At 38.4% G+C, this 15,512-nt stretch overlaps 1 protein-coding gene across 4 annotated transcripts in view; it reads right to left on the bottom strand.

Moving 5' to 3' along the window:
* Positions 1-15,512, bottom strand: part of METAP1D (methionyl aminopeptidase type 1D, mitochondrial) — an 83,991-nt gene that overhangs the window by 6,557 nt on the left and 61,922 nt on the right. For all 4 annotated transcript variants that reach the window (XM_027590460.1, XM_027590463.1, XM_027590462.1 and 1 more), the window contains exons 2-6: positions 10,906-11,063; positions 8,718-8,867; positions 7,143-7,291; positions 6,515-6,557; positions 3,005-3,168 (exon numbers count right to left, since the gene is read on the bottom strand). In XM_027590460.1, coding sequence (XP_027446261.1) covers positions 3,005-3,168; positions 6,515-6,557; positions 7,143-7,291; positions 8,718-8,867; positions 10,906-11,063 — 664 coding nt within the window. The remainder of the gene's footprint in view (positions 1-3,004; positions 3,169-6,514; positions 6,558-7,142; positions 7,292-8,717; positions 8,868-10,905; positions 11,064-15,512) is intronic.

Below are 15,512 nucleotides of genomic sequence, written 5' to 3'. Positions count from 1 at the left end.
TGTAGGTACAGTGAGCATAATAACACTGTAACCTAAAGTTCACTAGCCATCCCTTATGAAGAAAAAGGGCACACAGAGAACTCTTTTCATTAAACTATTATAGACAATACTTCTTCAGAGATATCCTCCTACCCTTCCAGGCTTCAGAGAATTTCAAAATTTCGCCCTAAAGATCACTAGGTTTTTGGTAACATACTACAAATAAAAGAAGCTTGAATGTTCTTTTCGTGGTATATCAGTAGAGGGAGGCTATGCAAAAGACGGTGAATATCTTAAAATAAATGAGACTGACTTGAAAGATGTTTGTAAACCTTGGGTCTGTAATGATTCCAAGTACTTTTGGCTTAAAGGTGGAGACTGTTTATTTACTCCCTTGAGATTTTGCTTGAATAAGAAAAGGCAAAATAATAGATGTCCAGAAACATCGCCTTAACATTGGTTAGTCCCCGGTGGCAGACAGAAACCATCTAAATAATGAAATGTATCAGGGTACAAGCAAAAAGTTCATTGTCTATTATTTTTCACATAGTTTTCTAAGTGTAGCTGTTGGGGCTGATCTGGTTTTCAAAGGAGCTTGTACATGCGAGTTCATACTCTTGGAAAACTGACCTTTGCATCCAAAGAGCTAAAATCCAATGTCACTTTCAATTCTACTCTTCTTCTTCTTCTTCTTCTTCTTTTTAATGTAGCTAGAATTAATGTAGTGAATATGTAATGAAATGCATTATCCTGCATGGAGATTTATCAGATTTTCCGACTGAATGCTATGCTTTGCTAGTACTAGCTGGAGCTCACCTGCGTGTTGGTGTGGCGTGTGGCTCTTTTTTGTAAAGAGTTAAGTCGTACACAAAAAAAGGGAACAAAGGTCAGCACCCAGCCGCCACTTGAATGTGAGATTTTTCTTTTTATTCCCCTTGATGTATACTAGGCTCTGTGTTATTAGTCTTAATGATGGAAAATTGTAGTGTTGATACAAATCTTTTTTTCAAAGTAGTAGGCGGGAGCTCCATTTGTTAGTAAGTTTTTTTGTGACTAAAAGCCACGGACAGTACATTTATGTAGCAGTAAAAGGCCTAGATGCTCTTTCCATAGCAGAGCTAATTATTCCTACTGTGACCTTACTGATCTAGCCTGTTCCTAGCACATCTCATCTGCACGCCTGTTCCTCTGTGTAGATGGTGTCAGAGAATATGAAAAACCCTATAATGAAACCATTTTCATGATGGAGAAAGGCTACTGGAGTTGCACTTGCTACAAAGAGGCTCAATTATATGAGTAATTGTGATAATTTTCTACATTCATAGCCTTCAATGGGGAAAAAAGAATGAGAGCCACAAAGGAAAATTACTTTAACAAGAAAGTACAGAGAGTAAAAATGGAAGAAGAGACAAAAAGGGGAAAAAATAACCAGAAAAAAAAAGTTTAAAAAATAGATCTGGAGGGAGGAATAGCGAGACAGGGAGAACAACAGAAATGCTCAAAAGCCCATGTGCAGCTGTGTTGCACAATTAAATTGAATTTTTTTCCTGCAGTTGATGAATGTGACTACTGCAAATGTGCCTCTGTAGTTAGCTATCATTTGTTGTTCCGTGACAGGAAAAGGATAATTACCTCTCAGAGAGAATCAAAGGCTGACATGCCCTTTAGACACAGCCATGAATGCAGAGCTCGATAGAATGCTTGAATAAGAATCTAGTGTTCTCTGCCCCCTTCTACTGAAGAATAAATTTTGTTAAAATGCAAGAGCACCACCAGTAAATTTGTTGAACCCTAGGTGTTCAAAAATATGAGATACATCGATCGACTCATCCCATTTGCAAAAATAAAACTGCATTTTGAATTCATTTCTATTATATTCATGGACAGTAAGACAGTGAGATATGCATTAAATTTCTTTTCCCAGTAGGGGTCTGATTCAACATTTCCTATGAAAGAACAGAGAGACACTATCCTTTTTTCCCAGGCTAGTTAGCCTATAATTTAAAACTGTCAAAAACACAATTTTGTTCAAAGTCTTCAATAAAAGCTTCTCAGATATAACCCAAAGAGATTTTACTAAAGTTTGATTCAGACATTGTTACAATATTTTTAAAGCCATAAATACATTTAACTGATATTTTACTGCCTTTTTTCTTAAAGTATTTGAGGGCTTACGAAGAAAAAAGGCAGCATCTTTTCAAGGTGACTAAGCCTTCCATCCTTGAGACAAACGGGAAGTATTCAATGGTTCATATTAATGAGAACAGTACTTTAAAAGGTACTGATGTGATCATCTTTAACACAATGCATTACTTTTGAATGAAAACACATATTCTGTATGTCTACTTCAAAACAGTTATGGGGGTTAAAAGAAAAGATCTAAAAGGAGGTAACAGATTACGGGGAAAAGTCTCGAATTCAGCAAATACACATATACTCAAAAAGCAAGCATAGAATACTGTTTGGAAAATAAACAATCGTTTACAGGGGAAAAAATGAACCAGACAAGAAAAGGACACAAGCTCACCCTTTCAGCCTGTGTGCTAATCCACTAATTTGAAAGGTAAGGCTTGCTTGAGCTAATGTTTTTTAAATCTCTGTATCACAGGAATATGTTTCACTTCATTCCTCATAAAATTTAGCTTTTCTCCTGCTTCATTATCCAAGAGTTGGGATGCTTATCCATCCCCTTCTTAGGTACTTTCTTCGATGTTTGGTGTGATTTTGGGTAAAGGAACACTACAGACCAATATGTCGAGCTAAAACTAAAGCAGTCATATAAATATTGCTTGCTGCTCCTGTAAGTTTCCTGCTGACCCTAGTATAATTCACTGTTTTAAAATCTCTCTCTCTCTCTCTTTTTTTAAACCCAGGGAACAACACCGCAGCTTGGCAGTTCACATACTGATATCAGACTGAAATGATGGTTCTGAATCATAAAACATGTCATCAATTTTATACCAAGCCACCAATAACCTTTGTACCATTTGCCAACCCTCCCTTTACTTGTCAGTGTAAGGCTTACCTGATTGTGTTTCCAATTACAGAGAAGGGAGCCCCCGCTCTGCAAGCTGCAATTGCTTCATCTCTACACCTCCTGGCAACCTCCACTAACTTTTTACCACATTCATCCACATTGCCCACCAAAAACGTTTCCGAGGTGTCTCCATGGTAGCCATTGTAATAGACCTAAACACAGGCAAACATTTTAAAATACGTCCTTGTTTAAAAATGTACTCTCCAAAAGTATGTATTGTGTTCATTTATGTATTTAGTAGATTCATATGTTTCACCCTTCCAGAATCACTCTCATTTCCCTACAAAAAAAAAAAGAGGATATGCTAAAGCCTTACAGGAATTAAAAAGATGAGCCATACGATGATATTACAAAATCTAAAAATAAATTCGTAACTAGAATGGTGATTTCAGCATTATGAATAGCAAAGCTAGTATAATGTTTTGATTCCTCATTTTATTTCTGAGAAGACAAAACTATACATGCATAAATTAGTGACCAAAGACATTGACCCACAATTACTACAATAGCTCTAGAGAACCTAGAAGTATTTAACATAGTGAAAAGTTTCTTCAGTGTCATGAAGATACTTGATCTTTCATTTACCAATCCTACATTTGGAAGTGATAGACAATAAGAAGAAGAAATAAAATAGACATGTCAGTATTAAACAGTAGGAGAATTTCGTTCCAAGAATTGAAGTGGCTCAATATGGGAATGAAATATGTTAGGGAAAGATCCTGTCTGGAAGTGAAACCTTAGTCAAATGGTCCAGATAGCAGAATGTTAACAGAAAACACTACACATGGGTTTTTAAAGGATTAAAATATAACAAAATACGCTTAAGAATAAAATTACAGAAAATATAATTTTATCAGTCATCAATGATTCAGTAGGTCCTATAGGATCTTGAAACACACCAGATTCATTATAAAAAATCAATAATTAACAAACACTATAATAAATATAGAAGGTAGAAGGGACTGGTTGAATATTGATCCTTAGATATAGCATGGAATTTGCTATTTTGCATAAATTTTACCTATGTAATTGTTTTTCACATTTCTCTTTCTCATGAAGTAAAATGCAGAAACTTATAAAAAAAGATATTTAGCTGAGCTTTCTGTCTATCTTAATACTGAGTTGATGTCTTAATCTATATACTATTCTGCACCAAAAAAAAATACTCTACTACACCCTGTAAGGGAAGCAGGAAAAGTCTTTATTCAGTCTTCACTTTATAAGTCAGCAACCTGAGGCATAAACAGGTAACTTGTCTAAGGCTGGTGGCAAAATACAGAGGTAGATCCAGATTAACATGATGGATTATTGGCTTCTAAACAAATGTTTTCTCTAATGTGTCAAATGACCTTAATTACCTTGCAATAGAGTAGTGTTTCATATTTTTTCCCATTTGCAATCCAAGAAAGTACAAGTTTGACTTTATACACAAATATATTACAGTTACTAATATAAGCATGTTTTAAAAATGTATAATTCAGTGTTTATGTAACTGTTATTTAAGTAAAAAATATTTTTAAAAATCTTTATTTGCCTTTTTACATTACTTTTTGCTAGCTTTCAAAATATGTGAAAGATTCAATATATGTGAGAATAACAATACTTCTGAAAGCCTATGGCAGTTATCTATAATTAGGGTTTATGCTCACAAAGTATTCTTGTTTTGTACTTCATTTATTAAACAAATATTTATTGAGCAACTACTCTAGGCATCTCACAGTCTGTTTTTTTAACATTCACTTTCAAGGGGGAAAGAAGTCTGTTTTATTGTGGTATATACTAGGTGTAAACAATTATAAAATGCATAACGAGTATTTTCTGATAAAAGTATAGGATCTGATAATGGAGTCTTGCACTTAATAACATATCTCACAGGGAATATAATTTGTGGGGAGGGGTAAAAAATATATAATTTATTAAGATAGAGACCAATATGTTTTCTTGACTCCTTCATATTTCTAGACACTTGAAGTATTTCACATTGCTTTGAGTTTCTGCAATTGTGAAATATTTGAATGTTAAAAATGTATTAAAAGTCTTCAGGAAACAGAAAAGGCATGGAATATTCTCTTTGGATGCACTGGGAGCAGTAGGAAAGAGTGTGCTGATTTCATTCAAAGCAGCAATATTTTATTAGGGGGTGATTAGGTGAGATAATAAATGTACAAACCCCAAATCAGTTACAATTCAAAAGAAAAGTATATCAGGAAAAATACTTTACTTCAGGTATACTTCATAAAATATCTCCTCCTTCATGATCCTGAGTTGGAAAGATAAACCAACAGAATATATGTGGAGCAAATGTTCAAGTATTCTAAGTAGGACAAAATGATATATGAAAGAGTAGCAGCAATAAAGGAATCATTGGCTATGTCACCATACAAACTGATATGAAGAAAAGAGGGTGAGTTAATTTAAACAACTAAAAATTTGGCCAAACTCAATGATCGGATGCCAATTTCCACTTCATTCTCTCGCCTACCTAAGTTCATGGTGGGGATACAAAATAACTATTATGGAAAATATTTCCTCATTCATAGAAGCTATACTCCTTGAATGGTGTCTGTCGCAACTAGTTCTCATCAGATGATTAAATTTTATTTCTGTATTTAAACCTTATTTATTAATCATCAGATGTATACAATTTATTTACAATCTACATAATCCAAAGGGACCATTACAAACTTTTTTAGTAAAACGAATTGCCAAAGCGCAAATGATCCAAGTCTGAGAGTAGTGAAAGGCTGAGGGAATTAGAAAAGGTTAGAGCTTGTACAATTTGAAGTTCCCGTGTTAAATCACTTTGGGTTGTTATTTAAAAGAAAGGTTGTTAACCATGTGGTAAAAAGTTAGGTGCAGAGAGAAAACCACTCTGCTCGTATGCTCCGAGTTCAAGGCTCTCTATACCCTCTCTGCCACAAATGGAACACGACGTTACCTTCAGGGATTTTACTAAATCTAAGGAACACTGCTAGCAAAAGAGTTGCTGTCCAAATAGACTGACACACACAGGCCAATGTAGCCCCTAATGACAGAGTAAGATAATGACAGGCCCCACTCAAAATCAGCAGGAAGAGGAAGATCAATCTTGGCAGAGTGAAGGAAAAATGCTGGCTTTCTTCATGTTAGCTCATCTCATACATATCTGGCTTCAGCAGCTGCCCAGTGCCGCGGTGGCTCTGCATTAACTACACAGTGGATCAATAACAATTACACCTTCTCAAAAACATGACACATAGCAGGATTGGGTTGACATTTCACTTAGGCCAACATTGATCTCAGTGCATCTGATTCCAGCCCTAAATTCAAGTCAGGCCTGGGTTTACTTGGAATAAACACGGAGTTAAAGACAAAAAAGGAAACCAGCTGCTTGCGTCTGGGTCTAGAAGTAAACAGCACTTCCCTTGGTGCGGCTCGCATTTTCAAGCCACAATTCTTCCTGGTGCTACCAGCAATTCTGAAGTTGATCAAAGACTATTTTTTATATTATTTACTCACCGTGACATCAATGTTGATAATATCTCCATCCTGAAGAGGTCGGCTGAAACGTAAACAGAATAAAAATGGTGATAGACAGATCTCAATAAGAGAAATGTAAAAATAAATACCTAAGACTATCTATCACAAGTCCAGTGAATTGCAATGATAATTCGGAGTAGAAGAGCAATAAATGGAAAAACTATATCTAGTCTTTAAGTTACGTCAGTCACGTCCAATTTTATAAGAAATACAGCATATGAACATATTGCCATTGTTTAAAAATCTTTTAAAAATTCTTTAAAAATATGTACTTATCAGTTACCTTAATTTTGCGAAGAGCTGAAAAAATAGTTGATAACCTATATTTGCCTACATTTGGATTTTTACCACTTATACGGTTAAAATCTAAGAAGGTAAAAGAAATATTTAAGGAACAATGACCTTTTTGGATTACACACTCCTTTAACAAACATTAAATATATGTCCACCTAGAAGCAAAATACTTCAAAATTTTTGTTTTACCCTAATCAGCTTCACAAGTTTGCAGGTGGGTTTCAATTAAGCTAGTGTCTTTCAACATGTGTTATAGATCTCAGTCTCATGTTTTAGTTTCCAAAGGAACAATATGTTATTAAGCAATAAATACCTGTCAGGAATACCATGACAGAGCACGTTGTTTACAGAGGTACAAACAGATTTTGGAAAACCTCCATAGCCTAGAGGTGAGGGATAAGCATCATGACTGATGATTTCCTGATGGACAAGAGCATCTATCTCTTCAGTTGTCATGTCAACCTAAAATATTAAATAAAGAAATTGTGCAGCAACAGTTGAAGACATTTCCTGCCCTCACTGACCATGTCTATAGCTACAGCACTCTCAGATGAGACTGTACAGATTTACTGTGATAAACTTGTGATACAACATTTTGATTAATGGCAATTAACCTGAAATATTTAAGTTGTGCCTTTTTGACAGTCGTTTGGGTATACAATGGTGTTATGGGCTGTGAGGAGATGGAAATTGTAAGCCCTAAGATCCTTTAAATTATCTGAGAGTCATTAAATGACATGACTCCTTTTGAGCCTGAACACTTCACAAATATGTTCCTAGGCAATTCCTTCCTCTTCCTCAAGGGTTAGTGCCTCAGGCTAGCTGAAGCATATAAATAAATTCTCAAAAGTAGCTTCAGTTTAGATGACAAAGCTTGAAAAAGTAGGTCGACCCACACCTTTTTATCTCAGTGAAACTTTGCACGGGTTTTGCAGCAATGATGGGAAGATTATGGATCATTATTTTAAAAACTCAGTCTGATACATACTGTAGAAATTTGGTTTTCACGAATCTTGCTTTCTTTCATGCCTAAGTAAATCCATTGTGTTTTTAAAAAATATTTCTCTTATTAGAAGGCATCCAATTGCTCTCAAACTAAAAGAAAAACAAAAAACCCCTAAAATTGAGTTTTATGAGTACACGAAGATACCTCCATGAACTCATAAGTCATAAATAAGATTCTAAAACAAAATCTTTTATTAAAAATTACCTATTTCTTCAATATTTTTCTTTGCATTATTTGATATTCACGTTATGCTTAGTTATGTTGCTATAACAAGTTTATTACACAAAACTCTTAAGTGATTTCACCATTGAGACTCACTTCCTAAATTCTGCCCACCTTCTGGAAACTACAGGCCCATACTTTTTTTTTTTTAATGATCCTTATAAAGCAGAGTGTTTCAGATTATTCTGGAAGAACTAAATCTTGTGGTAAGGTAGTTGTCCGTAATCACATTTCTGTATTACCCGTAGCTTTGTCTATATGCTCTAATCTTGCTTTGCAGAGCTAATGCAAGGAAAAAGGAGACAAAGGATAAGGGAGAACAACTCTTCAGGCACCCAGAAATAACGCGGGCAGTAAAAGCAGAAACTACAGGCAGGAATAAGGGGGCAGAAGTCAAAGCTGTCTGCCACTGATCAAGGTGGATAGGCTGATTGGGCCCGAAGTATCTCCAGAATCCTGCTACTTAAAATTGAATTTGGATTTTAAGTTACCTCTAGAATAAACACACAAAATAATAAAATCCCCTTCCCCCATCCCAAGGCTTGACTTGATTTTTTAACAAATTAGATGTGTACACAAGAAGAGTGAAAGGGAGAGAGGCAAAAGAGGAGAGTGTGTTGCCCCTGATGTACGTCCTTCTGAGGCTTGCTGAGACGCCACCTTTAAACTCTTCCCAGCCAGGAGGAGGACATGTCGCGCCAGCTGACAAGCCTGACGAAGCCCTTGAATCTGATCTTCATTCTTAACTTCTATGCTGTCTCCCCAGTCGGGCACAATGCCTGTCGTCACATAGTCTGGCTTCTTTATGTGCTTGAGGAAAAAGGATTAAAAATGAAGATCAGAACCCAGCACACGACAATGGGATCATTTTTTCGGACACAGCCTCCTGCTTCATGGAGCTCTGCCCTTCCTGCCGGAGCCCCGACCTCCGAAGCCAGCACGACAGACCCTCCAGGCTGCCCCCAGTTCCTTCCCCTGCCCTTTTGAACTTAACATTGCCTGTTAGTGCTGCCTCTGGATGGTCTGTTAACCTTACTGTGCTTTGAGTCAAACTGGTCTGAAGTAGACTTCTGGTCAAAACAAACAGTAGTTTTCTTTTCTTCCTCCTCCCAACCCTGTAAGAAGCATTCTAGCCGTTGATGGAAAAAAGAGCACCAAGCTTCCAAATTGCCAAATGGCTAATTAAGAGCACTTTCATCTTCTTAACACAAAGATAAAATTTATGCAAAGGATAGCTCACAACACCCTCTCCGAATGAATATATGTAAAAGGCTGACTCTCAAGTCCACTGAAGCCTATTACGTATACACTTTTCTTGCACTCGGCAACTGCACCCAAACTAAGAAGGGACTAGAGAACAAAACCCAACAGCTTTCTTTTCTTTGTCTTTGTTTCATTCTTTTTTTTAAGTACATAAAAAAAAAAAATACCTAGAACATTTCCATCATTTGTCAAAAACAAACAAAGAAACGGCCCAAACTCAAAACATTCCACTCTGATCACCCTTGTAGAACGTTCTCCACTGCTTCCTTGAACCTATGGGTAGTATTCAGAAAATAAATACTATTTTACACACAGAGCTTCTTTTAGTCCCAAGGTTGTGCTCAGCTCTTTACAATCTATTTATGGAAACTGCCACATAAGCATTGTGGAGCTGTACCCAGGAAAGGGTACACAGCAGTTGGGGACAGGAAGCTGAGGGAGACAAGGCTCTTCAACTGACATCACAGTGACTCTGGCAGGGCTGAGGTTAGGAGTCCGCTCTTTGTGAATTGCATCACACCTTCACTTATAAGACCTTCACCTATTCTTGTGTTCAGATGGGCCCTTCTGATCCAGAGCACGCCAGGGCTTGGGTAGCCACGGCTGAGCTCGGGGCAGGCATCTACTCTTACAGCTTTGCCACCAGTGCCCTCTAAAGCTTGCCCAGTCTCCCCCACAGACCGTGCTCCTGTCTCCACTCTGTTCTGTGACGTGGCCAGGTTACAGTCACAGGCAGAAGGGCTCCTGGGTTGTCACTGACATTCTAAAACAATACATTCATGTCTCTGGAGACTTCCTTTCCTTTGCCACCAAGGAAACACCAGGAACATCCTCTGGGCTCTGGTAGCCTGTCTCACTGGCCCCTTTCCACACACACACAAAAAGGGCCACTCACCTTCAGGGAGTATAACATACTTCATGTGGGTTTACTGTTAAAAAAATGCCTCAAAGGGAGAAGGCAGGTGACTTCTGTGACAAGGCTAGACTTCTTTCAGCTATTCTCGTTTTTCCTACATGATCCCCACGCCTCCTTTATTTTGCATTTTGAAATGTGGATAGATTGTCTTTCCACAGAATTGTAGTCTCTGAGAAAAAAATCAAGAACGCTCTGAGGCGAGAGGTTTTATTTCCTTACTCTAAAGGAGGGTTCCAAACAGCAGCATTAATACTGTGGAAAGTCTGAGAGCAGGCTTAGGAAATAACACCTAGTGTACCAGTTTCAAGTAATCTCTCTTGAATGATCCCAGTTTAATAGTCAATTTTTTTTTCTAAAAAAGTTAAGAAACTGTAGACATGTGCTTTTACCTTTGTGTTAGAAATTTAATATAGAAAATTTCGTGGTAGAAACTAATTCTAAATAAGCTAAGCAGCAGTAAGCCCAGAGCTTTATTTAAAAAAAAAAATAATAATGTTATAGAACTGCAGATGTTATAGCTTCTCAAATCACGATTTTAGATCACAAACCAAGTTTAAAAATCATGATTCAAATGGCTCAGAAATCAAAGGTGCAAAGACATTTCATTGCTTCTGCGGTTAAGCTGCATCTTGGCTAGAAAAAGCAGCAGATAATAGGGCAGTACGGTACCTCAGGGACTGGGTGAGCTGAAGAAACTGCAGCTGGCAAAACTACACTGTGGGAAATCTCTCTTTGTCTCCGGAAAAAGAAATTTCTTCTTTGTTGACTGCTGGACTGCTTGTGTAAGTAGATATGACTGAGTGGTGAAGAGAAAATTCTGTGACAACCTATGAGCAGAAATTGACATATTTTAAGTTAAAAAACCTAACACAGTGCTACATTTTAAAATGTTGCATTGTTGTCTATTAAATCATTGTCCTAATCCTTGACTGGCTCAAAAAGGAAAAGCCCCAAATAGAAAGGAAAGCGGTGATATCCTGAGTTCTAGTACAATAATAGCACAGCACATTTATTGGCTAATACTATGTTTACATAAATGTTTGACAATGGAAAACTCTACTCTGATGGGAAACAAACATATAGAAGCATCCACTAAGTACCAGGTCTGCGAAAAGAAGAATTTCTGCTGTGGTACCTTCCCCAGCAATGTCCAGGATGACCCTAGATTCAGGGCACTGCTTGGGTGGCTTTATATTCTTTAAAGCCATTTTCCTTTCAAGAATCACGGGCAAATGGCCAGCTGCACTTTTTGCCCTTGATAGGATTACTACTCTGTGTTAAGTTCACGTGCAGCGAGCCATTATACCAAAATTCACTATGATGAATGCTCAAGTCAGATAAAGACTAAAAACTAGAAATGTAGGGTGTGACCCTGAAGCAAAATGAATGTAGGGTCCTAACGTGCCCACAACAGGAATTTAGAAATAGCTATCAAAATTTTAAATGCACACATCCTTTGACTCAGCAACTCATCTCCTAGGACCTTACCTTGCAGATATTATGCAATAATGGATGTAAGACGTACCCTCACTTTGTGGTAGAAAAAAATGGGGAATAACTCAAACGTCCATCAGTGGGGGACTGGTGAAATATAGTATGGTATATCTACACAACAGAAAACTATCAAGCTATTAGAGAATAAGCTAAAGCATTTATTTCTATGTGTTGATATGTAAACAGGCCACAATACATTATTAGGGAAAAGACAAAAGCTGAACAATATGTATAAAAAGCCCACTGATGTAAGAAAGAATTTATACATTTATATAAGCTTCTAAATCCCTATAAAATTTCTGAAAATTGATATTCATCAATAGTGGTTATTTCTGGGCCATGTGATTAGGCCTGCGGTGGAGAGGAAGTCTTCCTGATTCATTTTATTTTCTTCTATACTGTTAGATTTTTTATTTTTAAATTTTTTTAAAGATTTTATTTATTTATTTGACAGAGAGAGACACAGCGAGAGAGGGAACACAAGCAGGGGGAGTGGGAGAGGGAGAAGCAGGCTTCCCGCTGAGCAGGGAGACCGATGCGGGGCTCGATCCCAGGACCCCGGGATCATAACCTGAGCCAAAGGCAGATGCTTAATGACTGAGCCACCCAGGAGCCCCACTGTTAGATTTTTTAAACCATCCACCTGCATGCATTACTTTTATAATTAAAACAATAGCTTGAAAATTCCCCAACATATCACAATTGCATGTCAGGGGTCAGCAAACTATAGCCCAAAGGCTAAATCTGGCCTGCTGCCTGTTTTTGTACAGTCCACAACATAAAAATGATTTTTACATTTATAAATGGGCAAAAAAGAAATAAGAAAAATAGTATTTCGTAACATGTGAAATTATATGAAATTCAAATTTCAATGCCCATAAGTACAGTCACACTCATTTGCTTACGACGCTCTATGGCTCCTTCGAGCCAGAGTGGCAGAGTTGATTATTTGTGACAGAGACTGTACAACCCACAAAACCTAGAATATTTACTGTCTGGTCATTTACAGAAGTTTGTCAACTCCTGGTCCAGAGCACTGGTTCTCAAAATGTGGTACCCAGACCACCATATCAGCATCACATGGGAAAAAATGCAAATTATGGGTGCCCTCAATTTACTGACTCAAACTTTGGGATGAGATCAGCAATCTGTGCTGTAACAGGCCCTCGGGGAGACTGATGCCCACGAAAGTTTGAGAATTACTGGCCTAGAGTAACATTTCAGCTGTGAAACATAACAGAAACACGAATTGCAGGTGAGTACTGGCCTCCAAAGTCAAAATCTCCAAGTGAACTGGAAAAAGGCACAGACACAAACAAACCCCCATGGTCAGTGATTCAAGGTCATAAGTTTCACTCAGTTACGTTCTTCCATAAAGTTGAATGTAATAGCATTGAATCAAACTTACAGAGGTGTTTCGGTGTTATTTTAAACAATTCCAAATACTAGACAAATGCAGCAATATCACTTCTTTTAAAAATCAAAAGTTATTTGATAGAGGCAGGTACATATTCCCTGATGCTTGCACGTCTCCCTGAAGACACCACCACCAGCTCTAGGATTGTCAACTCGTGTACAGGGCATGGTAGTATCCTAGGAAAAGCAGACGGCTGGAAAGCAGAAGCCTGAACGTTCACTTCAGCCCCACTTGTTAGCTGTGTGGCCCTGATCAAGTTTCTTGAGGCTCAGGTGAGAATTAACTGGCATATGTGAAAAAGTATGAAAGTATGCAAACACACTTTGCATTCAGTAGATGCCTAATAAATGATAGTTCCTTCAAGAACACATAAAAAGATTTTAATGAGAAAGAAATTGTGCACTCCATTATAGCTTCTAGTATTGAGCACTTACTACGTGTCAGTTATTGTCCTAGGCACTTTACATACGTTAGCTCCTTAATCTTAATGAGAACCTTCTACTGCACTCCACAGTTGAGGATATTGAGGCACCCAAAGGTAAGTAACTTCCCCAGGAACATGCAGTAAGTGCCAAAGCTGTGGGAAAGCACATCAAATTGCCTCCACAAAGTATATTATTTTTCTCATATACGTGAGAAAAAATGACCTAACACACATGGAAACACCCAGAAAACATAAAAGGCATCGCAAAACTATTAAATGTTACTACCATCTAGGTTATTTTTCCAAAAGTGGTGATGGGTTTGACCTAATCCATCCACTCTCTCAAGCCAAGCTCCCTTCGCTGAGCAAACACATACTTCAATGAGGTGGCTGACAGAAGCTGGTTGGCAGTCTGTGGATTTGGGTCCCAGCTAAAGCAAAGACTTAGGCGGAATCAATCTATGACTCCAGGGGGGCCCTGGGTGGCTCAGTCGTTAAGCGTCTGCCTTCGGCTCAGGTCATGATCCCAGGGTCCTGGGATCGAGGCCCACATTGGGCTCCCTGCTCCGCGGGAAGCGGCTTCTCCCTCTCCCATTCCCCCTGCTTGTGTTCCCTCTCTCGCTGTGTCTCTGTCAAATTAATAAATAAAATCTTTAAAAAAAAAATCTATGACTCCAGGCTCCCCAACTCCATCCCAGGTAGGACCACAGACAAGACACAAGCTCACAAGTATTTCCCTTCTGAGGAACGTATGTATTATGATTACTATTAATAAGGATAACACTAATAGAATTAGTAACAATAATAGTGGTTAACATTTAATGGCCACTTTCTTTGATGAAGCACAGTGCTAGGTGCTTTACATACATTATCTCTTACCAACTCTGTCTGGTAGGCAGGCAGCTATTAACGTCACTACTTTACGGGTAAGGAACTAAGATTCACACCTCCGGTGGTCAGTGGGAGGCCTGGGCTCCACATCCCGTAAAACCAAATCAAGGACTGTGCCTGCCACTCCAAGCTGCCTTCCTATAGTGTGCAGGGGCTCTAGTAGATAGCATGCTTTCCTACAGAATGTGTTTTTTTCAGGGATTAGTTTTTGGGTTTTTTTTTTAAGATTTATTTATTTATTTGAGAGAGAGACAGATTGGGGGGAGGAACAGAAGGAGCATATCTTCAAGCAGACTCCCTGCTGAGCGGGGAGCCCGCCGTGGGGCTTGATCCCATGACCCATGAGATCACGACCTGAGCCAAAGCCAAGAGTTGGATGCTCAATGGACTGAGCCACCCAGGTGCCCCAGGGATTAGATTTAAAGGAAAGTTGGTTTGTGTGTGTGTGTGTGTTGTGTGTGTGTGTGCTTTAAGATTTATTTATTTAGAGAGAGAGAGCGCGCGTGAGCACATGATCCGGGGGAGGGGCAGAGAGAGAGAGAAAGAGAATCCTCAAGCAGACTCCCCCCCACCCCCACCCCCCGAGCACGGAGCCCATGTGGGGCTCAATCCCAGGACCCTGAGATCATGACCTGAGCCAAAATTGAGAGTTGGCTGCTCAACCGACTGAGCCACCCAGGCGCCCCTAAAGGAAAGTTTGAAAAAAATAAACATCATAGGATCAACATTCAGAATGAAGGAACTTTTCATGAAAATTCGTAGATCTGATCTAATTGGGAGGTACTGTAGTAGTGAAGATAGCATGAGCTTTGAAGGCAGATAGATCTGAGTTACCCAACTTCTGAGCCCCACGCTCTTCACCAATACATGGGAACAGCAGTGTTTTCCTCACCACTCCGCTGTTGTGAGCATTAGCTGAGATAACATTCATAAGTAAACCATCTTAAAAGCAGGTGCACCATAAACATTAATTTTTTTCCTTTCCCTTCTCAACTCTTCAACAGGTTTACCTGCGGGCCTCTAAATTTATTTATTCTTTTATTCAGCAAC

The sequence above is a fragment of the Zalophus californianus genome, chromosome 3, assembly GCF_009762305.2.
Source record: "Zalophus californianus isolate mZalCal1 chromosome 3, mZalCal1.pri.v2, whole genome shotgun sequence".
NCBI lineage: Eukaryota > Metazoa > Chordata > Mammalia > Carnivora > Otariidae > Zalophus > Zalophus californianus.
The sequence above is the reverse complement of the archived record's forward strand: the minus strand, read 5'-3'. Positions and strand labels throughout refer to the sequence as shown.